Source organism: Ascidiella aspersa, chromosome 2, assembly GCF_963924565.1.
Source record: "Ascidiella aspersa chromosome 2, kaAscAspe10.2, whole genome shotgun sequence".
Taxonomy (NCBI): Eukaryota; Metazoa; Chordata; class Ascidiacea; order Phlebobranchia; family Ascidiidae; genus Ascidiella; species Ascidiella aspersa.
Window position 1 is genome coordinate 4,447,901 of NC_139448.1, and position 25,090 is coordinate 4,472,990.

The following is a 25,090-nucleotide window of genomic DNA, read 5'->3' on the forward strand; positions in this document are numbered from 1 at the left end:
CAAAAAACCCTAAAATTGTTATTTAGTCAATTGCCAAAAAAGCTCAATTTGTTGTTCAACCAATTGTCAAAAAATACTAAGTTTGGTATACAGCCAATTGTCATTGTTTGTTCACAATATAAAACAATCGCTGCAATCACGACAACCAACAATTACTTCTGATATAGTAACTGTGTGGAGGCTAGCATTCACATAATATTATATAGATTGGTGTGAACAAACAAAAGTCAGCTCACCGAGAGACACTTTGATGTAGTGATGCGCATTTGTGCTACACAGTTTTTTTCAAGTTTAAATAAACGTTCTTATTTTTGGTAAAAAAGCGCTTTTATGATTAAAAAGAATTGGTTCGGTTACGAAACTTTGGCACAGGAAGATTTGAGTTGGACACCCCTGCTTTACATGATAAATGTGTATTCATTTATGAATTTATAGATGCTCTTCCTAAATAACTGTTGTCGCCTTTTGATTTTATGTTTTTTTTTTTTTAACCAAAACTCTAAAAATGATTCTCAGTGTGAATAAGTTTGCTTCAAAAATTACTGATACTGGTCAAATCATTTATGCCCTTAGTATACCTTAGAAGTGTGGCGGGTGGATTATTAGTGGCAAATTGTGTTTCTTAATGTTTTCTACTGTTTTATTATTGGACCAGAATGACTTTACAAATGTAAAATACGAACAGGACAATAAAAACACTGTTTATAATTTAATCTTTGTAAATGACCATATGTATTTAGTTCTAAATGGGGTTATCAGGTGGCCCTATAAAATGACAAATTGTATTCTATTCTCGACAAGCTTATGCACAACTGTGCTTCATCAGGTCAAAGTAGAAATTAAAGCAATTAAAAAGCATGAAGTATAAGTGAGAGTAAAACACGATAAGAACGATGAAGTATAACTTATCCACAAGCACATGCCTGCAAAGACATGTGTATTTTTGTATCGGGCACAAAACATTGTTCATAAAAACAAGTAAAAGTTTTCATGCTATGCATCGTTAAGAATATTTTCTACTAAAATGGTAAATGCTTCTCTAAAACTTACTAGTTTAACTTTGTAACTGACATATATATAGCATATAGGGTTTAAAAATAAAACCACCAATTTTCATTATTATTTCTATTTGGATGGTTTTTAATTTTAGCGCAAATTTTAAGTTAAATATTCCTTTTTCATTGTGACAATAATGTCTGAATCAGACGACCAAGGTGCACCAGACTTGGGTCACCCGGTTCCAATTGTAGTGGTCGGAGAGGACCACAGCTTCCGCCTGGATGAGGAAGCGATATCAAAGATCCTGGTGGAAAAAGACATCGCTAATCTTCCGGTGACTGTGATCTCCGTTGCTGGAGCTTTCCGCAAAGGAAAATCGTTTCTCCTAAATTTTCTGCTTCGTTACCTTTCGACTGGGGGTGAAGAAAACTGGATCGGGAACTCGGGGGATGTTTTATCGGGATTCTCGTGGAGAGGGGGTTCAGACCGTGACACAACTGGCATAATGATGTGGAGCAAAGTCTTCCATGTTAAAATCAAGGATGGGAGAGAAACCGCAGTTGTCTTGATGGACACGCAGGGGGCTTTCGACTCTACTTCAACGGTGAAGGATTGCGCCACCATCTTTGCCCTGAGCACCATGACCAGCTCCTTGCAGATCTACAACATCTCGCAAAACATCCAGGAAGATGACTTGCAGCATCTTGAGCTCTTCACCGAGTACGGAAGACTGGCGATGGAAGAGTTCACTGAAAAGCCATTCCAGTCGTTGCAGTTTTTGATTCGGGACTGGAGCTTTCCATATGAACACCAATACGGAGAAGAAGGCGGAATCAATCTGCTGAACAAAAGACTAGAGATCAACGAAAAGCAGCACGAGGAGCTACAAAGAGTCAGAGGCCACATCCGATCTTGCTTCACCGACTTGTCCTGTTTTCTTATGCCGCACCCTGGTCTTTCTGTGGCTACAAACCCCCACTTTAAGGGTTCCCTCAAAGACATAACTCCTGAGTTTAAAGATTGCATGCTGATGTTGGCGCCACGACTGCTCTCTGTGGAAAACCTCCAAGTGAAGAAAATTAACGGCGTTGAAATCACTTGCTCTGAGCTAGTCGAGTATTTCCGCTCCTATATCAAGATCTACTGTGGAGAAAAACTGCCAGAGCCAAAGTCAATGTTGCAGGCAACCGCCGAAGCCAACAATTTGGCCGCTGTTGCTAAATCTAAGGATGCTTACATGATACCAATGGAGGAACTTTGCGGCGGTTCATCTGCGTTCCTCAACCCAACCACGCTACAAGACAAGCACCTTGAATTGCAAGAAAAGGCCCTGGAAACATTTGACAACACAAGAAAAATGGGAGGGATTGATTTCAGCGCAAGCTACCGAACCGATCTGGAAGTTTCAATCACCGACGCCTTTGAAAACTTTAAGAAAACCAACGAGGCGAAGAACATCTTCCGCAACTTTAAAACGCCCGGAGTGTTTGTCGGACTTATGCTCTTGTGCTACCTGCTTTCCGGGCTCTTCGGGTTCCTGTACCTCACAGCGGTGGCACAAATCTTTAACCTCGGCCTCATCGGATGCTTCATCGCCATCAGCGTTTGGGGTTATGTGCGCTTCACTGGTGAGCATCAGCAGCTCGGCCAGTCAATCGACGTCGCAGCCGACCTGCTGCTCAAAAGTTTCATGGAGAGTTCCTATAAAGAAGCAATTGATCAGGGCACTCAGCAGCTTGGCCAGCAGGCCCTGCGGCATATCACCAAAGCTAAGACAAACTAAACTTTTACAAATCTTGATGCATTGCCATTCCAGTTCATATTATAAATAATGCAAGTTTAACTATTTTAAGAGTAATTTATATATTTCCTTGCACCGAAACTGATGCAATTTGCAAGGTGTTGTCAGTTTGCTTGGACTGGCAACGACATCTACTAGGTGGTTTAATTTGAAAGGAATCGGTGTTGCACCATGACTAGCTGACAATTTGTCACTGTGATAATGGAATTTGTGCTACTACAACTAAATGGAATTCTATACACATAATTTATCAAAGTAAAACTTTACGAGTTCTGGTTTCATAAGCTTAGTGTGCGAAAATTGAAACTGTTTGTTCCATGTCCATTATTTATTATTGAAATTCATAGATAGCATAAATTTATTGTAGCTGTGTTGTCATTCGCCGCAATTGCTGTGACGAACCAATTAAGTTCAAGTGTTGCATCCTGCTGTTCCACCTATTCATTTGTGTCATATTTCAAGCGTGAACTTCTCAACTTTGCTTGCAAGCGGTGGAATGTATCGCCACACTTCAGTTCTAAGTTTTCTCTTCCCACATAAAAAAAACTCTTGTATTTTTCAGCCGCCACTAGTTAAATATGCCAGGGGTGCTGGAGTGGTTTTACTGTTTCTTTTCTTTTGAGTGTTTGTAGTGATGCAAAAAGATGTATATATTTATTTGAAATCTTATTTCCGAATGTGTCTATTTTGTGCGAGGGTAATTTAGAAGCAAAACGCAGAACATTTCGAGAGTTTTGCAAATGATACAAGTGCTTCCATTTTGGCTCATGTTGACAATGATATTGCTTTTCGATGTTATGCAACTGACTGTTTATAAATAGCCGGTTTTGTAACTCAATTATTCTATTAAACTGTGTTCACATGGTTGGCAGTGGTAGTTACTAACGTTAAATTTAAAACTTACCTCAATTCATAAATTAATTTTATAATTTTTAGGTCTTTGAAAAATATATTCTAGTTGAGATAAACTTTGTTTATTAGGGGTACCTATTCTGCTTTGCCGTTCTAATTTAAAGATACTATACGCCGTTCAAACGCTTGCCTTTATTTTGGTACTGAACTTGTGCGTGTGTGCAATTAAACATGTTGTAAAGTGTGTGGGCGATGTTGTAGTAATGTTGATAATAAAAGAAAACCAACACCTATCGTTTTAAAGTTGTACGTCAGTTGTCATTTTCCGGTAGTGCAATGTTGCTTCTCAATCTATTTCGGTGTGACTGAAAGACCAGGCGTTAGTGTAACAGTTAAGCTTTGGCGACCTAAATATTTTTACTGAACTTTGTGAAAAAGAAGATATTAGCAAAAATAAATTTAAATTAGGTACACTATGCACGGATCTGTAATGCAGCTTAATAATAAATTTCAAAGCCAAAAAGGTCAAAATTTATTATTAAGCTAAATTTAAATTAATTATTATGAGCCGTGTCATCGTTTTGCTTTTGAAAGTTATGAAGAAATCTTGCCGAGAACCAATCTTACCATGTGAATTGTGGACTACTGCAGTCTGCGACCCACCCAAATCATATGGCGACACAATTTTTGATCGCGACCCTTAAGTAACACTGTCGTTATGCAAAACGTTATAAATCTGATTAATTTCGAAACAGAACTGTTATCCGAAAATAGGACCTCAAATATGTTGTAATTTTATTGGACCTTTATATACCAGTTACAAAAATTCGTGGACCAAATTCCAGATCCGAAAAAGTAAAATTCGACAACCTCTAATTTTCATGCCTGATTTCGTTTGCAATAGAAATAGAATAGAGCAGCTGATTTAAGCATTAGGCTAATTACAAAGGGACGACAATCAGTCGTTCAACTACTAAGAACGGGTATCCTTATGGTTCAATGGATCGATTACCGTAGGATAAGATTCTAACAAATATTTCCTCACATTTTCCCCATACCTAAACGGCGTCAAAACATAAAACTCAACCGTGCTTATTTTAATAGTTTTCAGATTTAGACAATGCGCCAGCCATTCGGTGGTGAGCTGGTTATAAAAAGAAAACACAAACGCGCCATTTGTAGAACAAGTGTCTTTAGACGTAGACGCTTGAACACGTAGAGCAGACTGCTGTTTATTCATTTCCTTAAATTAAGTAGGAAGTCGTTAAATTTCACGCGGACGAGGCTGTTTGTCAAGTGGCACAGTGGCTTGTAAGGAAATGCTATTTCGTGGCCCTGCAAAATCTATGTGTATTTCATAAATTTCTGTGGCCCAAACATTCGCTATGCGTATTGGTATATATACTGCGATCTTAGCCCTTTAGAAGTAGTGCTAACCGACAATAACAGCACACATTATTTATGCCTCGGAAAATATTTCACAAAATCAGGAATGGCTATAATACTCTTAACCGGTGTTGATAACGATGGCAACATTGACATTGTGTTTTGCAAGTTAAAACACACTATGTAACCAGCCCCCCTACCTTACCCACTTTGCGGTAAATAGTTTTGCCAGAAGAGAGATAAGACACTCCAGTCAATCGATGCAGAACCAGATGGCATTCTTGGATGTCATTTACCCTAGAGCAGGGCTACTCTATTTTTAGCAAAGGTCCAGTTGCGAAAGTTTAAAGTTTGCTTAGGTCCGTTATAACTCCCATGAAATAATTTTCAGTCATACAAAATGTAATACGGTATAATTTACATATGTCCTTCGCTTCAACTGAGAATTATTGATTGTCCGTCACTAGAAAGGGGTTTTCGATGACAAGCAGCAATTGTTTGGTAAGAAAAAAATTAATCAAATCACATTGCCAAGTAAATACTGAGACAGATAAGGTCCGGATTCAACATTGAAAAGGTCCGCATTCGGACCGCGGTCCGTCAGTTGAGTAGCCCTGGCTCTAGGCCCTAGAGCCTAGACTGAAGCTTCATGAACTGTGGGCCACCAATCATGACTCTGCGAGTGACGAGTAGGGTTACATCGATTTCAACTAAAACGTCAAAGGGCTACCTACTTCCTTATGAGCTTTGATTTTCCTACTGCGAGTTGAATATTACTTCAGCAAACGTTTGTGGAAGCAGACAAATAAAATTAGAAACAAACAAACACCGGAGTATTGAACTAATTTAAAAACATGACTGACTTTGGATACAGCGTGCTTTGCACGACTTAGCAATTCGCTAATATCAGGCCGACATGCTTATCTGTAGAACTCATTGCCTGACAAAAGCAAACACAAGCGGCCGACCTTGAGTGGCAGGAATTTAATAGAAACGCAAATAACGTCAAACTGGCGAAAAAACAACGGTGAGGACTGCGGCATTTTCCCAAGCACGCCGCGAAATGTAATAAGGGAACGCAAATAGGTTTAAACGAGACCAGAAACTGAACAACATATAATAACAACAACGACAACAATAGCTTTAGGTCCTACGGCGCAGTGCAGTTTTAGTACACAATTTTGTCCTGGGTCTATTTTTTGAATATTTGACAGCATGTGGTACAGGGATTTTTAGGATTTCCCTAAAAACTATTTTTGATTTGCTTGGACCATGGTCATAAAGGAATCTTCGGATGAAATCATAAAACATGTAGAAGTAGACTGGACTGAAGAAAGCGGCTGTATTCAGGCCGACAAATGTGAAACTGAAATGAGGTCCAAAAGCAAGGCGGTAAAGCACTTTTGTTTTACAAAACTACTTTCTTTTTTAAAATTTATTCCATTTTTCAAGTTATACAGCAAGATTTCAATTAGGCCTTTATGGACCCCTAAAGTTAGTCCACGTACTTCTACGGACCCAAGTTAAGAACCCCTGATATAGTACAAAAAGTGGAGGAGCGTCACGTATATTGCTACTACTATGTTTGTTTAAAGTACAACCTGTCAGCACCTTAACGAAAATAAATTGTATACTGTCGCAGTAAACGTCTCCCACTCGTAAAAGCAGCATAGTATTTAAATAAAAAACGATTAATGGCCTAGACTTTGCGTCGAAAACAGTGCCGAAGTGAAGGAAAAATAAAAATAGTTAAACTTTCCGCAACCACAATCCATGTTTCAAGGTTAACTACAATGCTTAACGTACGATGACATCCATACATACATTGGGTTGATAGCAGTGTTATACTGTGTATATTCTAAGCCGTATAGTACTCGGCTAATACAATAACAGCTTTTAATAACGATGCGATACCACCAAAAAGTAATATAGGTAATTCAGGAAAGTTTTATCGTTTGAATTTTTTTGTTGGTGCTACAACACAGTGCAAAGGTAGCGCTTTGAACGTTTCGAATATCTCTATTTATTTTTAAAATCATGTTAAAAATGAATAAAGAGATATTTGAAACGTTCAAAATGCAACCTACTTCTGTATGGGTGTAATTTAATTTCATAACTCTTAATACAATGGACTTTAGCAATAATTCCACCGGTATTGGGTCGATAGAATGTGTGCCGAACATACGCTTATAGACACTGGTCAATACCCAATGGCAGCAAGAAAGATAAAGGGATTTTTGTAAACCTTATCGCACAAGAAATACATCACAAAACGACCAAAAGTTTAAAATCTTCAATAGCGATAAAAACACGTAACGGATTTCGTGTAATAAATGAAAATGGCGTCAATGATAAACAGTCTTCGGGTAAAAGTTTGCGACGAATCGATGCATTTTGCACTCGCCAATTTTTGCACTTGCAAAAAAGTCGGCAAAAAGACATCAGGGCCATTTTCTGTACTATAAGGTTCTCGACCTATTCTGACCGCGTAAGGCTTGGCGGCTTTTTGACTGTCGTTGCATAACACCTTTTAAAAACACATCTGCCAAAATTCACTTATTACAGGTATGTTTATTAAAGCCAAAAGTTTATTTAAAAATCCTGTATCCTAGTCTCAGGAGCAGATTTTAAATCAGTGTTTCTAAAACTTTTTTTGTGGCCATCCAAATACTAAGAGTAAGCATATCAGGAACGCTTTCTCAAGAAAAATAAATGACATTAACATAAATAAGAATTTAATTAATATGATCCATGCCTTCGTATTGTTTCCGCAATTCTAACAAATATTGAAGAAATCTTGAAGCCCAAAGTCAATTCCAATAAATCTAACTATATAAAACGACTGCATGGGTCGAGAAACACTGTTTTAATTAATAGGTGAATTTTTTGATATAATGGTAGCTTGAAAAATAATAAAAAAAACAATTATTTTCAAAACTCGGCATGAGACCAAAATGCTGCCCGCATACTCTTAGTGGCAGGTCTACTGGCTAAGAACCACTGTCCTAATATATAAAACTGGGCTAATTGATTTACAACTTTCAGGTAAAAGTTTAAAATAAATTGGCACATTTCGGAAAATCCCCTGGAAATAGAAAATCGGAATAGGGGCATTTTTAGTGCTACTATTCCAAAAAACAAAAAAATTGTGTAGTATCCGAACGAGCAGTTTGACAACAGCAGTTCGAAATATCTACCTTACGTTATTCCGAATCGCTCAGCAGGGAAAGCACCTGTTCCAAGTCTCGGAGGCTCTCGTCAAGCGATTGCTGCGAGTTCGTGGTAACGGTGCTTCCCCGCTGGTCTAGCTCGTTAAAGAAATCTTCGGCGGCCAAAAGGCTGTCGGCAGTCGAAAGCGAAGGGTCAGTGAAGTCCGATTGCAGCGTTTTTTCGATGGTTTCCATTGATGATAGCGGTTCCTCTGAATCCAGGATTATTATCTCGACTGGAACGCTTTCATCTGGGTTTATTTCGGCCACCGGAGCACTCTGGCCGGACTTTGCGACAGTTTTTGCGGCGTTTTCCGTAACGCCTGTGTTTCTGCTTGAATCTTTTGCTATTGCGGGTTTTGCGCAGTCTTTTTGCGGCTGGATTTTCATACCGACACTGTTTGTATCGTGTGAGGTGGAGCTATGTGTGCAAGCTGCTGATAAAGAATTCACTTTTTCAGTCGCACCCTGTAAGTTATTGCCTTTTATTGTTGAAGGTGAATTTGAACTGGTTGCCCCGCTAACTGCTGAAACCTTGCCAGTGTTTATGATGATAGAGTCAGTCGGCAATTTGGCTAAACCAGACCCGCGGGAGCCAGCAGCAGTCAAGCCCCCTAAAACTGAGCCACCAGGACTAGAAAAAACTTTTAAGTTTTGCGCATCAGCTGAATCATCACCGACAGATGTTTCGGCAGGGATTCTCAAGCTAACATCGTGTTTCAAGTTTGTCCTTTTTTCGATCGACGGAAGCTCAATTTCCTCACTGAGACTTTTATCGGCGCAGGAAAGATTACTTTCGTTGTCGGTGTCTGACGCGTCACCAACTGACGTCAGAGATATGAGGTGGGCCAAATCCCCGGTAAATGTCTCTGGCGCGTCTTTTGAATTTGCCTCTGACACGATGGCGTCATTGTTGGGCGACAGACAAGCGTTTGTGACGTCGCTGAAGGGAGGTTCGGGAAGGTCTTGGCGTCCTGCGGAGGTTGGAGCAAATTGCGAGATGTCAACTTCGTCGCTGTCCGAAGTAAGATCGATACCAGGAGGAGGAGATTTATCAAATGGAAGAGATTCTTCTATTGGAAGCGAATCCACCTCCATTTGAGTAGAATCTTCGTTTGACAATGAATCCACCTCCATTTGAAGAGATTCTTCGTTTGTTTGAGGATCAATTTCCATCGGAAGAGATTGCTCATTTGTAGGAGGATTGAATTCATCTGGAATCGATACTTTGTTTACAAGAGAACCAACATCCACTGGAAGAGATTTCTCAGGTGAATGAGAGTCGCTGTTTGCAGGAAGATCAAGTTCTTCTGAATTAGGTTGCGATTCCAAGAGTGAATCCTCGTTGACAGGGGAATCCAATCCATCAGTCGAATTTTTCCCGTTAGAGAGGAAACTGTCATCTTTAGATCTTTCATCGAGAAGATGGTCATCTTTAGTGAGAGAATCCTCACTTTCAAAATGAACTTGATCCTGAAGAGAATCTCCCTCTTGAGTAAGAATGTTATCCTCCAGTTGAACCTTATCCTTCTGAAGAGAGTTTTCATCTGGAAGAGGTACCTTCTCATGGACTTTATCCTTAGAGGTGGTTTTCTCCCCTGGAAGATCTTTCTTGCTGGAAACAGCAGTCTCCTCCTGACTCGCCTTGTTCTTTGTAACAGCTGTCGCTTCCGGGAGTATTTCCTCCTGCGAAGAAATGTCGTTTTCCACAGCTGTGACTTCGCCAGATACTTTATCGTTTAATTTGGCCTCCTTTTTGTTTAACGAATTGCTCAAAACCTTGCTCAAAATGTCGTCTTTTAATCGGAGAAAGGCGTTCAAAACAGGGTCCTTGTCTTGAGCTTTCGGGCTTGATTTTGCCCCCGTCTGTTTCAAAGGCCTCTTCAAATTAAGCGGGGGTGCTTTAGCTTTGGATCCCAAAGGTGAACCGATCACGGGTTGTTTGGATTGCACAGACCCGACCGATCTCGCTTTGGCCGAAATTGAAACGCGACTTAAAATCGCTTCCTTGGTCCGTTGCAGCTGAACGGCTTCGTTAGAGCTCAAAGGGCGTTTTGCTAGCGGCCTTAAATGCGACGGACCGCTTGGCAAGGGACTCTGCTGCAAGACAATAGGGTTGATGTTGCTTTTAACCGGAATCTTGTGAAGGTTTAGCTTCTGATCAGTATCGCCGTCGAACGCGTTCATTTCAATCGATGTGCTTCCCGGGACTGAAACCTTTTTCTTTAAACTGTCGCTGGGCGCTTTTTGGAGGAGGTCTATTTCTTGGGTGGGTACGCCGAACTTTGACGTGTCGCCTTCTGGTGGCTTTGTGACGTCGACAAGGGTACAGTCCTCGTCATCGGTGTCGTCATCATCATCGTCGGAAAGGTCAATGACCTCGATTACCTTGGATGTCTTGTTTGGCTGTCTCAAGGTCACTGAAAAAGAAAAAAAAGCTTGTTAAATTTAATACTAACAGTTGTCAGTGTTAACACAAAATCAATACGCACATCGGTTTTTTTTTATTTAATTGAATCTATTATGATAAAATCACCGGTGTTTGATAGAATAAAAAGCCCCGACGCCATATTCTGAAAGCAATTTAGTTTCTCTCCAATGTCCACGTTTTTTGTGTTAAATATATAGATCGGTAAAAAACAATTTTGGTACTTTGCCTCACTAAAGATAGATTAAAAACAACGTAGTGGTTTCCAAGCTTTTACACCGAGTTACAAGTAAAAATGGATGGTATAAAAAAGTTAAAGTAGGTTGAGGCCAATTGTTTGCGGATCTTAAATTGAAACATAATCATATGTTTTTTTATTAAAACATAATCTTAAAGTCAATAAAATCACACATGAAAATACTGTATTCGGCCAAACGTCGCTAGTCGTTCCAATTAAAAAATAAACGATCCTTCCCAAAAACACTTGACGACCCATGTTTTAAGCAAATGGGGAATCAACTGATTTCCACACATTTTTCAAGCACGGCTTACGCGTCATCTGCTTTCCTGTGATTTCAAGGCTCTGCTTGTTGGCGTAAAGAGCCGACACACGAACCACGTAATCCGTGCTGGAGCGGAGACCCACAAGTCGAACCGAGGTCTGCTCAGATGGAAGCTCCTGGGTGGTCGGAAGTCCACTGCCTGCAATGAAAAAAAAATTCAGATATTTTTAATGTGGATAGAAATAAGGTCGAGTAAATCGACATCTTTTTTATAATGACGTTTTATAAGCATTTGTATCATCATCAGGTAAGGGGTTAAGTCACATTACCGGATGATGATATAAATGCGTATAGAAATGCCTTTATCAAGATGATGTCGATCTACTCGACCTTTTTCGACTTTAAAATTGATTATTAAGCAGCTACAATTAAAAAAACATTAAAAATAGATAGATTAAAAAAATGAAAAACATTTTTCTATTAAACAGAATAAACACTGGAATTGTAGGCCTTATGTTCGATGAAAACAAAAACGTTTTAAAAAAAAATTTAATTTCCGGAATTTTTAAAGATGGATACAAAATTGCAAAACTTGACACGTTTTTTTTACTTTACCGTCAGTTAAGAAACATTTTTTTGCGTGCTCAGCCTTACCAATTTAATACCTTGACCTAGGGCCTTTTAGGATGAATGATAAAAAATAATAAATTTATATGGAGCATAATGATTGGAGGTTGTAGTAAGACGTAATAAGAATATTAAAGCTCGTATTAAAGTAGGTAGCATTTTTGTGAACGCTTTCTTTATTAATTTTCAACATCATTTTTGAATCAAAATGCTACCTAATTCAGTATGAGCTTTGATATTCTAACTACGTTTCAATCAAAAATCTAATTTTCCTGACTGTTTTCATATTTTACCGAAAAGTATACCCAGAAAAAGATACAAATTATACTACTTAGTAATATATAGCTACAGCTGTTTAACTTACCCTGGAAGGAAAGCTTGTAATGCGACACCGGGACTTTAGGGGCTTTCCAGTGAACAATAAAAGAACTGCTTGTGACGTCAGTGAACCAAAGGTTTTTCGGTTCTTCAGGACGCGCTACAAAGTTTGAACAAATAATCTAGTAAATAATTCGTTTTTTTGCGTTTAAAACAATCATGATTACTGCTTTGAATTGCTAAATTTGATGAAGTTAAAAGTTCACTAAACACGGAAGCTTACATTTTCTAGATTTTTTCGGGACGAGGCTTACACTTCCTTTGTCGTTTGTTACGAAACAAAGGTCTTCCGCCACTGGGTGCTCTTTTGGCGCTGAAAAAATAAACAAAAAAAAAGATCATTAGGCAATTCAATTAGTGATACTATTGGTTGAATATACTGTTGCTTCCAGGCTTTGTTTCAATTGTAAAATTTTTCTTCCGGCTAGATGTTTTTAAGTACAAAATAGGTGGTCGTAACGTTAGTAATTAAAATTTTATCGTAAGAACAATTTTACAATTATATATCATTGGTTGCTGGGGTACACGAAAAAGTTGAACGCGTCACATCTTGAAAATTGATTGACTGATCAATCTTATTACCTTTAGCTTACATCTTTATTGAGTTTCAGTGATAATAAATAATTTGTTAGCTTGTACAGACTAAGTAGTTCGCACGAGTACTAATTTAAACAGGATTTTTTCAATCTAGCTTTAAAGATTGGTAGGATAATAATTTATTCCGAGGGACGAAAATGAGTCCATCAGGTAAAAAAATGTGACAACCACTAATATATTGCATTGGCAAAATATTACAGAACGATTCACACAATAGAGTTTTCGCACTACTTTTACAAAAACGTCGGAATACGAAGAATTTGCGAATGAATTTTTATTCATTTTACTTGGTTTGCAAGTTTTTTTAATTTTACTCACGAGTTGGCGATGACAATTTCCTTCTTACGGGTTTCTTGGGCGACGCAGTTTTACCCAAAGCGAGATCCTTAACAGGACTAGGCACGGCTGGTTCCGTAGCTGGGGAATTAACACTCGGAGAAGCCGGGCTTTCAGTCGGCAGCGTCGCTGGTTCCTTAGGTACGGCCTTAGGTTCGATTTCTGCCTTTTTAGCTTGCGGAGATGTGTTTTTTAATGGCGGTGGCTTCGTGGCAGGTAAAGTTTTCGTTTTTTCGCTTGATTTCAGGTTTTTGCCAGTCGCCTTTTTAACGGATTTGAGGTCTTCGTTCGACGACGATGGAAGCTTGTCTTTGTTAAGCGGCGAGAAGATGTACGGGTTGAACATGGACGGGGGGTGTGTGCTCTTCTTGAACACGCCCCCTTTGACCGGTCGAAGGCCGAGCGCGGTGGTGAAGCGACTGTTTCTGCTCTCTTCGCTTTGGTCGTCTTCCGAGAGCCGCTCCGCTCTTGGCGAGGTCGTTTTCCGCGCGTTTTTTCGACGACGGGATTGCCGCAAGGCTTGTCTGCCCTTGGCTTCCGATTTCGTTTCGTCGGCTTCCACGCTGCAGCCCTTGAGAATCGGAGAAGGAGCTTGGACCGCTGAAGAACCGGCCGTGCTGTAAGCCAACTCTTTGGTTTGCGAAGTGCCTGCGTTGTTGGTTAAAAAAAATCAATCGTTAGTGTTTTTTTATCTAAAAGAAAATAAGAAAAAATAACGAAAGTAGGAAAGGGCTTCCTATTGGCCAAGAGGCCGGGAATTTCTGAGCAAAGTCAGTAATGGTCGGAGGTCTGAGCCCAGTCCTCTGACAACCTGTCTCCACTAGGGGGCAGGTGCCGCCACGGAGGAAGGGCCAACAATGGTAAGGGTTAACCTAGTGTTCTATTTTAGTAAACACTGCTCCTAGTGGTGCGCTTTGATTCGAGCAAAAACATGTCTCCTTCGTGTTCTTCATTTCAAACGTTACTTTGTTAGTGTTAACAGCTACTTTTTGTTGCTGCGGAAGTTTGATATTTAATTTGTGGTTGTTTCTCGACTCGCTTCCCTCTGATCCTGTGTAGCTCAGTTGGTAGAGCGAGGGTCTCGGTATGCTGGAGGTCGTGAGATCGAACCTCACCACAGGCTAGTTGCTTTTCTAGACTATAATTGCTTGCACTATAACACTGATCATGCTTCCTGATTCCGGTGAGCCTTCCAAAGGCAACCGGTGAAAAATATATTCGTTCATTTATATAAAAGTTAGTTTTATTTTAGAATTGACATTACTGCCTTTCGAATCTGTTAATTGTTTAAATCTAATTCTTCTTACCAGTTGCGATGCTGTCAAAGTTAACGTCCAGCTTTTTCGGGGCAGACTGTTTGCGAGAATGTTTGATCGTTCCGTTTTCCTGCAGCTTTAGTCTGCATAAATCAAACAGTCTGCATAATTCAAAAAGTAAACTTTGATTTAAATTCCTGGTTTGCGTTCGTTATGATAAATATTGAATCATTTCCTTTTGATTTTTGGCTTGAAAGAGCTGTTTATAACGGTATTCAAAATGAACTGTAGGAAAGAAAAAGGGCAGTGCTGTAAGACAATCATCCAAAATTGAAGGATTTTGTTATTAAAAAACTATTTTGTTCTTATTTTTTAACACATTGCAAATAGTATCAACAAATTTTCGTTTTGGGATCTATTTTACAAGAAGGCCTTAAACAGCCTCATGTAAAGTAACTAACTGAGTGATATCAACTAGAAAAGTATTATAAAAAGAATTTACATGTTGTAGTTATCTGGAGACACCATTTGCGTGGCTTTTTCCAACATGGAGTTTATGTCGAGTTTGGGTCGACGAGAGGCAGGCGGTTTGTCTTCTTCATTATTGTTAGGTGACAAACTTCGTATCGACCTAAAGTTAAAAGGTTTTACATAAAGAGGGCACGCTATGCACGGATCTGTAATGTAGCTTGAAATTAATTGTCAAAGCCAAAACGGTCGAGTAAATCGACAGCATCTTAAAAAAATACGTTTTGATAAGCACTTGTAAGATCATCAGTTAATGTACAAGTTCGTATATAAATGTATTTTTTAAGATGATGTCGATTTACTTGATTTATTTGGATCTGACAATTATTTTAAGCGAAAAATAAATTTTAAACAACAGGATGCGTGGTTCAGCTTTTGAGTACAATTTTATTTTCGTTGGCATACGTTTATTTTTAAACATAGAAACAAACGGAAGCTTCCAGGCATAAAATATTGAAAATAGCCGCCCTTGTAATTATTTTATAACCTTTTTAATGGCCTTCTTCAGTGACAATGACACCAAAAGTTAAACAAAAAATTAATTATAAGAGGATCTATTTTGATTAATAACAACAGATGAACAGACATTTGTATTTTTTATGGGAATTTTTGAGCAACAGTTTGGGTGAAATGCTTTGAAACGTACTATTCACAATTGGCATAACAGTTTTGACAGAATGGTGTCTTGTTTCTAGATTATAGATAAACATAGGCGATGCGGTTAAAGGGTTCACACAGAACATTGTGCCCCATATCACATTTCAATACACGCTTTTATACCTTGCGAGTAAAGGAAGGACAGTTTACCAATTAGTTCTGTATCGACTGACACACTTTCAGTATTAGACTTCACAAAGATCTAGTCAAGTTGTGCGTTTAATTATAAAATTTTGCATAGCAAATATATTTATACACAGAAACAGTCCACCTAGCTCTACAACAGTGTAAGACGCAAAATATATTAAAATGAACTAATCCAGGGTGAGATTTAAAAAAATATACCGCCAGAATTAAGAATAGTATATTGAAGTTTGTTAGAACTTAACTTTTGTATTTAAAAGCTTGTGTATTTCATGATTTCTTTTTTTAGATATAATAAAAATAGCCCAAACTTCAGGTTGTTTGTAGAAAAAACAAAAAAAGGTATGGAAACACCAACCAACCTCAACAGGGGCAGAAGGATGTCGATAAGTTTGCCTGATCTTACAGAGGAAAATTCAGACATTGGCCAAGGCAAAGAAATGAAAAGGATCAAAAACAAACTAAAAATGCTCACGGACGAAACCAAAGAAACGCTCGCTTCAATACAAGTGGAGTCTAGCAGAGCAAAGACTTCAAAAACAATCTCAAAAGGGAAAATTTTAAAAACAGATGACACAAAAAGAGAAATCGATGACTTTCCCAGGGAGGAATCGCGAAGATATTTTGGCCCACCAAAAGTTTTACCGCCCGTTTATCTAACGGCAGGATTTAGGTATCACAGCGTTGATATGTGACCTATATCTTCTTGATGTGCAAACCTATTGCTTACCTCTTTCTTGCTGATATCCTAGAACTGTGCTTGGCTGGTGAATGAGGCCTTGATGTCGATTTCTGATAACAAGAAACTGCCTGATTATGAATTAAAAAAATCAAAAAGGTTGAGTAGTTTTGACATACTCAGGATGATGTCCATTATCAAGCAGCTTTTTTTTCATTTTGGCTTTGAAATTCATTATCAAGCTACACATTACAGATCCGTGCATAGTGTAACCAAGAAGAAGCTTTGTATGTATTTACAATCATTTTTTATGGGTTCAAATTTTCACTTTTATTAACCATTTCCAGGATTATCTCTATTTTGCAGTGATGTAAACAATAAGTCATTTGTAAAATAACTTATGTATAAGTCAACATGTAGCAATCTAATAGTTTTATTGCAAAAATTAGGATAAAAAGCTCAATTAATGAAACCAGTTAAATTTCAACCCAATTGATTTAATACATTGACTCTAAGCGAAGTCAAGCATTTGTTCAAATGACTTAAGTCAAGTAAAGTGACCAGAACTTAAGTTAAATGAAGTCATTAAACAGCAACATGTGTATGTGTGTGCTGAGAATTTATGTACTGTTTTTCACGAAACAATAATTCAGCATAACTAATAATAGGTCAAAGAATGAAATGTTTTACAATCATACAAACATAAATTGTTTGTTACTTGCGTTTGTTCATCATTTGTATTAATGTCTTTACATGAAAAGTGTGGTATCTGTGATATTTTGTGCAAAAATATCGGTATCGGAATAAAATGTTAAGTATTTACAACTGTTATGATAAATTGGTCAAAAAATACACTACTTTTCTAAGCAAAATACATACCGCGACAATTTTCCCAGTGTGTTTTCGTGGTGCTGTGTGCTGAGGTAGTTTGGGTGTACTTGGTTTAACTTTTCCCATATGCTTTCTTGGTGCAAGCATCGCATATTTGGATGGAACGGGGGCCACCTCCACTGTCGTTGGGCTGTTGACAGGTGATTTTCGGTTTGCGTTGTTAGAAGATGATTTTCCGGTGGCCGTGTTAGCAGGAGATTGTTGATTGGTGGTGTTGGCAGGAGATTTTTGATTGGTGGTGTTGGCAGGAGATTTCGTTAACTCTTTTTTTGTATTGTCATGAAACCTTTGCACAAAGCACGTTAAGAATAGAAACATATTAACGTTCTTGTGACAAAAACAATAAAAAATGCAAAGCACTCTATGCCCATAGTTTGCCAGTAATTCAACTTTCAAAGTAATATAGTTTTTTTTTACTTTAGATAAAAATGAGCCATCTAAAAATTTCAGAAAAAAGATTAAAAAGACTGATAAAAGTGGTCCCCCAATTATTTTACTTGATCTCAGGTTACTCTTATATCAAACAAGTGTTTTACCATACTCACACTTTTTCTTTGATTGTAATTTGTAATCAATGTATAGTTTATGAACTGACGCCATTTTTAAAGTAAGATATACACACCATCTTCAAATTATACATGCAACCGTTATATATTGGTATAGTTGTAATTTGAGTTTGATATTAATATAAGAAAATTTTCCTGGTTTAACATTTATATTACCCCTTTGTACATTTTATGAAAAGAACCCAACATTTTTTAAGTAGGACATACAATACAGTCATAACCTCCAAATTAGACACGCAACCATTATATTGACATGACTGTGCTAAGAACTTAATGTTCACAAGGTAATAAACAGATATTTATTTATTTTTTTATGGATGTCTGATAATATCGATACTAATCCGTTACTAGGTTGGGCACAGATACCAAACTAATATAACTATTTTTACCATGATTTTCTAACACAGCGATTTACACCTTAAAAGATTTTTTTTTTAAATGTTAGGTGGCTAAATTCCTAAAAACCTTTGAACTCTCTAATGTCATCTATTTTGCATGTTTGAGCAACAAGAGCCATTTGCCATCAGATCTGATATCAGAACTTTTTTTTCCAAAGTTTTGGAAATATTTGTATTGTACCGCAAAAAAAACTGTCAAATTTTGGACATCCTACATTTTTGCTATAAATTATATTTACTTACTTGAGAATGTGCTTTACTGAGGCGCTGAGGCAATGCGACACAAAGTTGCAAAACCTGCATTTGTATTCCTTGCGGAAGTGTTTGTTGTAGTTAAAAGCGTAGAAGCCCAAGACTTGACCGCATTCGATGCACTTGGAATTGTTACAGTCTTGTGTAAGCCTGAAAAAAGTGACATATTTAGCATCAAGTAGAATGTCGTTAACAAATAATTACAAATTTACAATTTCAAATTTACCAAAAAGTTAAGTAATCCTCTAAAAAAATGTATCTTGCGAATAAATTCTTCATCAAAGGTATCCAAAATTGAAAAAAAATACAATTAAAGAAATACACTAGTGTGGGTAAAAAATATGAAAATAAAGTAGTATGTTTTTTTCTCATGTTATGAACACTATTTTGCAAAAAAAGCTTTAGGCACCAATGAGAATGAGGTTTAAGATGTAAACAATTCAAAACAGCTTTGTTAAACGAATTAGTCAGAGAACTGAAAATATTTCAGTAAATTTACAATTACCACATTTTGCAATCAAAATTATATTTTGGAAGAGACATCAGTATAACTTTGATTAATCTTCTAAAGTTGCACAGAACAATAAGAACTTCTAACAAGAAGTCACCAAACTTTTTCCATAAAGGTTTGGATAGCTATAAAGAAAACCAACCATGAGCCGGATTACTGTTGGGATTACAATTTGTTTCGAACTTTATTACCCTGAAAATTGTTAAACGAAAAAATACAAATAACTATGCAACTAAAACAGTAGTGAGCCTCAATAAACTGTCGTTTAGTTAAACATTTAAAAAAAAATTAGTGTGGAATTGCATCAGACAACATTTCAACTGTGCTTTATCATTATTAGGGAAATCTGCTGCGGGGCCAGTGCTGTGGAGTCGGTTAAAAATAACCAGAGTCCGAGTCCGGAGTGCGACTCCGGTCAAATGTGAGATTTTGTCGAGTCTTGAGTCCTGCCCTGACTCAGCCTATATTTTGCCAATTTACGTAACTAAAATGATGCAGATATTCAGCAAACCACTTACAGGGGTGTTGTATAATTCATTCACTCACAATACATGGTTAGAAAATATTCCGACACATAATATTTCACCTATACAATTTCCATTTGGCGGCCATATCAATTTTAAAATTCGGTACTGCGTCTGCGCATGTCGGACTCTGCAGCCCAGTGCGTGGCATGTAAAAAATTAGGCCAGGTCTGGCCCACAGGCCATAGTTCGTGACCATTGTTACAGAACATTTATGACACTAAGGAATTTGCCAGTTTTTTTTAAAATTACCATGCATGCAGAAAACATGCCCGAGGTGAGAATCAATAAAGAAAGTGTTTGCAAAGTATAAATGCATAGAAACCTCACGTAGATGGTAAGTTCTTTGACAATCGGCCGCAGTAAATCTCCTAAGTTGTGAAACTGAATCATGTCGTTCACGGTTGCTGTGGAACCACCTAAACAGTGTTTAAAATAAGATTTATGAGTTAAAAATGGTAGAAAAGTGGAAAAAGTAATGACAAACAGTGTTTAAAAAACTTCATGGTTAAAAATGGGTAAAAAAATTCTGATAACAGTTGCCAAAAAGTATATAGGTAAATAGAGCTTGCTATTTATTTGATAAACCCTTATTTCCTTTAAAATAAACAGAGACATTTTACCATTTTTAGTTCACAAACAAATCAAAAAAATATTGTTACTTGCTAAAACACATAAGCTTAGAAACCACTCAAGAGTGTTTTTCATGCGTCTTTCAAAATTAAATGTCCTGGTATGTTAATAATTATTACCAAGATGGTTTGAGTTGCTAGCTGATGGTGACTGATGATCTGGGAGACTGGCGCTCAAAACCACATTAGGAGATTTTGACAACGCTGGACTGGATCTTTCTTTTTTTGGAGTTTGTGGCCGGGGAAAGTTTATAACCACCTGGCAACAAAAGTGTAAGCTTAAAGATATGAAGTTGAATTTTTTGATGCAGTGCTCGGGTATATTCCTTCCCAGTGCACATTTGTGAAATATAGCTGATTTATTTTAAATGAAAAAGGATTTACAATGAAAGTAAAAAAAAAACGTTTTACAATGAAAGTACACGAAGAATAACACTATTTGCCACGTTTGAAAAAATCTGTCTTATCAAATAACTACTGTTCAAAATTTAAATTATTAAAATGACTATCTATTGCCATACTTTCATAACTGATTATTACAATAAGGTGTCTATTGTGGAGATAGACTGATATATCGGTTTACCGATAATATTGGCCGATATTTTATTTTGAAAATATGATAACATTTTTGCTTTAAAAAAAAAAAATTGGGTTTAGCATCACGCCAAGTTATGTGCAAAATAATAGTTTAAGAATTAATAAAAGTATACAAACTCAAACTTTATTTGAATTTTATTTTCCATTAATTCAGGTTTTGAACATTTACCAGGTATATAAAAAAATCGGTAACGATTGACAGAATCGTAAAAAAACGGAATCGGCCGTTCACTAGTCTATTGTAAATGAAAAATGATAATATGCAATAGTTATACAATTAACAACAACAACCAAAAATAGGCAACTTTAAAAATATACTCAAAACCATTTTTTTAAATGCAAAAAAAGACAACACTTAAAACTGCGTTTAGGATAAATTTCAGCAAAAAAGCAAATAATTAGTGGTGTAAAATACCGAGATATGCCATATAAAAAAATTTACAAGAATAAGAATATAATGAAATCGAAAGCATTGGTGACAACTTTTGTCTCACTTGGCATTCGTCGATGTTCTTGGGTTGATGTTTTTTGTTGTCAGGCGATGAGATAGTCACATGGTCTTCAGATAAATGTTTATTGCGATCGCTGGCCGACAAAAATTGAAGTCGACATTTTGTGCAGCGAATTTTTTTCTTCTGAACAGCAAAAAAAAGAAGTGTTACTTAAGTAGGCTACTTACAATTTATTTTGTTATTATATTTTTAAAGTAAGAATTATTCTTTTAATGCAGACTAAATTTAGAAGCAGAAAACAAATGTCAATAATACTTTTAAAACATATACAAACATTTAAATTTCAAATTTAGTGAATTACCTGTCTGGTAAAACCTTTGAGATAATGGAAAAAACTAATTGATTTAAGTTTTATACAGAAATAACATGTAGTTTGCACGTGAAACAATAAAAAATTAAATTAAAACACACATATATGAATTTACCCTGTGGAATAAAACATGCTTCAGATAAGCATTTGACGAGTTAACAACATGAAGACAAAATGGACAAAGTAAAGAATTTCCATTGTCGTGCGTTTGTCTGTAAACATAGAATAAAAAACAATCAGACCCCTCCAATCAAACAATGTGTCAAAAATTGTGCAATATATATATATATTGCTTAAAAGTAAGAAAAGCAAACCGAAAAATTATGCTCAGTACTCAGCATTAATTAAAGTCTAGAGATTTATAAAGCAAATGTTTCTGCAATATTTTAAAAAGTTCTGTAATCAATCAATCGTTTTCTTCTTGGTAATGTACAACTATTTGAAGTTTTTTTTGAAAGTTATAAAGATGTCTGGAAGTTATAATATTAAAATACAGTATTTAACAGTAGTTAAAATCAGTAGTTTACTCGTTTACTGATTTTGGTACACCTATTTATCAATTAAAAAGCTTATATTTATACAAACTATCCGACCTGAAGTGCAGCATCAAACTGGCGTGAAACGACGAACGGAAATTGCAGAGTTTGCAAACGTATGGCATCTCATTGCGATGATGTTCACTTCGCATGTGATTTAAGAGCATCAGTTCGTTCTCAAAATTTAATTCGCAGATTCGGCAAGACGCTACAATCATAAAAGTTGGAATTAGATGAAAGAATAGATCTTTGAGAACAAAACTACAATTTTTTAAAGTTTACAATCAGGATTTGTAAAACTGAGCTTCATAATTACTTACAGTGTTTTTTTAAGGTGTTTTGGTGGACCGAAACGGTCCACCAAAATTTGGACTTGCAACTTTTTGGTATTTGAATGAAACACTTGCGGTCTCTTAAAACTACTTAGCGGTCACCCAAACCAAACCTTAAAAAAACCCGGATCACTTACTTTAAAAAAAAACTTTAATTTAAAAAGAAAATAAAACTCAATAGACATATTTTTAATGTTGATAATATACGGTCAATGCAATGCCATTCTTTTCAGAAATTTGGATTGCTACTAAAATGTCTTTGTTGCTTGATTCTGAATTGCAATACCAAAAAGTTTGAATAGATCGACATCATGTTGATTAAGACGTTTCGATAAGAGCTTGTATAATCTTCAGGTAATGACATTAACAATTCTGTACTGAAATGTCTTAATCAAGATGATGTTGATTTATTCAACTTTTTGCAATTCATAGCTACATTACAGATCCGTGCATAGTGTATGTAAATACTTTTGTTGTTTGTCAGTTATGCCCAGGTAAGCCTAATGTAACAAGGTTAATCTATACTTACAATCAGCAGGTACAGCAGTATGAACAGTTTCTAAGTGACATTGCAAATGGAATGGAGATTCATAGTGACGGTAACAGTGACTGCAGATGTTGAAGTCGTTGACGCTGTCGTTTTGTTTCCAACTGTTCTCTATTTTATGCCGAACGTGGCCCATAAATCTAAGAATAAAATTAGTGGTGGCAAAAAAACAACGCTAGATTTTTGTATTGGACGGAACAGCAGTGGTTATGTAGGCATGAGTTCAATTCATCACCAGTATTAACTATCTGGTTGCTGTTTATAAATTGTCTATGGCAATTCTTTAACAGCAATAGCAAAAATGTTTGTAACCAATGTAACTAAATAAATAAGAACACAATAAAAACCTGATATTGTTGTGTAGGACCTTGGAACAACTGTAGCATTTCATTCGCTTATTTGTCTTTTTTTCTTTTAGTCTAAAACAAAATGACTGTAAATTAAAAGCGTTAGAACATGATGGCCATATTATACACAAATCTAATTTGTAAGTGAAGGTGTCCAAGCATAAAATACAAATTGTTTTTAAACAGCACTTAATCTATCTACGTTTCGCTTACATAAAAACTTAACTTTGGATAATATTTTCCAAACACAGTTTCTCATCAATTTCTAGATATCTGGTTAAGAGCTAAAGTTTAGCATTTACCTTCTTCCTGCCTTGTTTCCATAATAAAAATCTTCAACGGTTATAGTGAAACTTGCTGCCCCTCCACTAAGCTTGCTGTTGCCAGGTGGAATGACTCGCAGACCTAAACTCTCATCGGGAGATTTACACGGAGCTGAAAAATACAAACAAACACTTAAAAATCCAAAAAATATTTGAGGTAAAGTTTATTCATTCATGGAATCATTTAAAGATTTGCTGATTTTAATCAAATATTTATTTTGTTAGTGTAAAGTCACATTGTTTAGCAAACCTAGAAATATTAAAACAAGCTTTAGAAATTAGGATTTTGGTTATCCAGTTTAGACAAACATTATCATAACTTTACCAAGATCAATCAATTGGGTGTTGTGAGATGATAAATAAAAATTGTCTAAAAAAACCTTATTTCAAGACAAATTAAAAACTAGCTTTTTTCATGAACAGACAAACATCAAAATTAGTAATTAACCTTTTCTGTGGACGTTAAATTTTGCGAAGGAATCAAACTGAGCATTACAACTGGGACACACAAAGACTCTTCCGTTTTGTTCGGATTCAGAAGATGCTTGTTGTCCGAACGAAAGTTTCTTCATTGTGGAAAGATTACAAGAACGACATGCCGATACATTTACATCATCTGTGCATAAAAGTCGAAGCAATATTAAAAAATATATCAATATTGGTGACAACTTATTTTGGCGCTGGTCTAGAATCATACCACATACAACCTGTGGTAAAAATTGATTTGCGAACTGGGAGAATAAATATAATAATAAAATTACCCACACTGTAACCCAAATATCATATGTCGCTTTAACAATAGTTTCAACGCTGGTAGGATTCTTGACCAGTGCCAAATGTTGTAGTTGTTCAACATTTATATATATGTTTATAATGTTTTTAAAACTCTAGATTCAATTTTCTTTTTGATAAAACTATCCTTTAATACAATTTGTACCCTTACTGTAAATAAAGGATATTTTGGTCTGACTAAAGGTTCTTTAAAAGAAAGAATTTTAGTTGTCTGAGGCGTTTGTTCAAACAATATCTTATGGCAATTGAAGTATAAATGAATGGTTTTAACAAAATATTTGGGTTTACGCTGTTGTCTGTGGCGTTATACATACCTTAACCTCCATCTTGAACTGCGTTTGCTTAAAACGTTGTTTACATATTTTATCTGTTCTACAACTGTATTAATCAGAAAAAAATTGAACGAAAAAGCTTCAAATTTTTTTTTGGCAAACAATAAAAAAATATTTTTTCACGGTCGAAGGCTTTGGTTTCCATATCAAATCATGCGTATAATTTCCATATGGCGCGAAATATATTTCATTAAGGGACAAATTGTAAAAGAAAATATACGTAAATATCGACATGTATTTCGAAAGAAATATAAATTTGCTTCTATTGCAAGCAATTTGCTTTAAACTTTTTCTGATAGGATTTTAAA

The 25,090-nt window shown here is 36.3% G+C and overlaps 2 protein-coding genes across 2 annotated transcripts; one reads left to right on the forward strand and one right to left on the reverse strand.

Moving 5' to 3' along the window:
* The first annotated feature begins 1,107 nt into the window (after positions 1–1,107).
* Positions 1,108–3,932, forward strand: LOC146163236 (atlastin-3-like). The gene has a single exon (XM_083383008.1). It carries the CDS (start codon positions 1,193–1,195, stop codon positions 2,780–2,782), a length of 1,590 nt encoding a protein of 529 aa, XP_083239134.1. The 5' UTR covers positions 1,108–1,192; the 3' UTR covers positions 2,783–3,932.
* Positions 3,933–6,054: 2,122 nt separating this feature from the next.
* Positions 6,055–24,874, reverse strand: LOC146163237 (uncharacterized). Its single transcript, XM_083383015.1, has 20 exons — positions 24,765–24,874; positions 24,107–24,274; positions 23,638–23,770; positions 23,336–23,407; positions 22,971–23,128; positions 22,167–22,317; positions 21,689–21,785; positions 21,246–21,386; positions 20,275–20,413; positions 19,848–19,941; positions 18,479–18,637; positions 17,260–17,557; positions 16,432–16,493; positions 14,875–15,003; positions 14,424–14,515; positions 13,099–13,764; positions 12,407–12,496; positions 12,170–12,283; positions 11,228–11,377; positions 6,055–10,667 (listed from the first exon to the last, which is right to left on the reverse strand). Exons 2-20 carry the CDS (start codon positions 24,228–24,230, stop codon positions 8,242–8,244), a joined length of 5,295 nt encoding a protein of 1,764 aa, XP_083239141.1. The 5' UTR covers positions 24,231–24,274; positions 24,765–24,874; the 3' UTR covers positions 6,055–8,241.
* Positions 24,875–25,090: the final 216 nt, after the last annotated feature.

Bases quoted from the DNA above. Each gene is read 5' to 3' on its own strand.
- LOC146163236 (XM_083383008.1), top strand. From the start codon at position 1,193: ATGTCTGAATCAGACGACCAAGGTGCACCAGACTTGGGTCACCCGGTT.
- LOC146163237 (XM_083383015.1), bottom strand. From the start codon at position 24,230: ATGAAGAAACTTTCGTTCGGACAACAAGCATCTTCTGAATCCGAACAA. The intron at 23,129-23,335 runs GTTTTTATTGTG...TTTTATTCTTAG, and splicing joins GTCCTACACAACAATATCAG to ATTTATGGGCCACGTTCGGC. The intron at 16,494-17,259 runs GTATGTATTTTG...TCTTGTTATCAG, and splicing joins ACACTGGGAAAATTGTCGCG to AAATCGACATCAAGGCCTCA.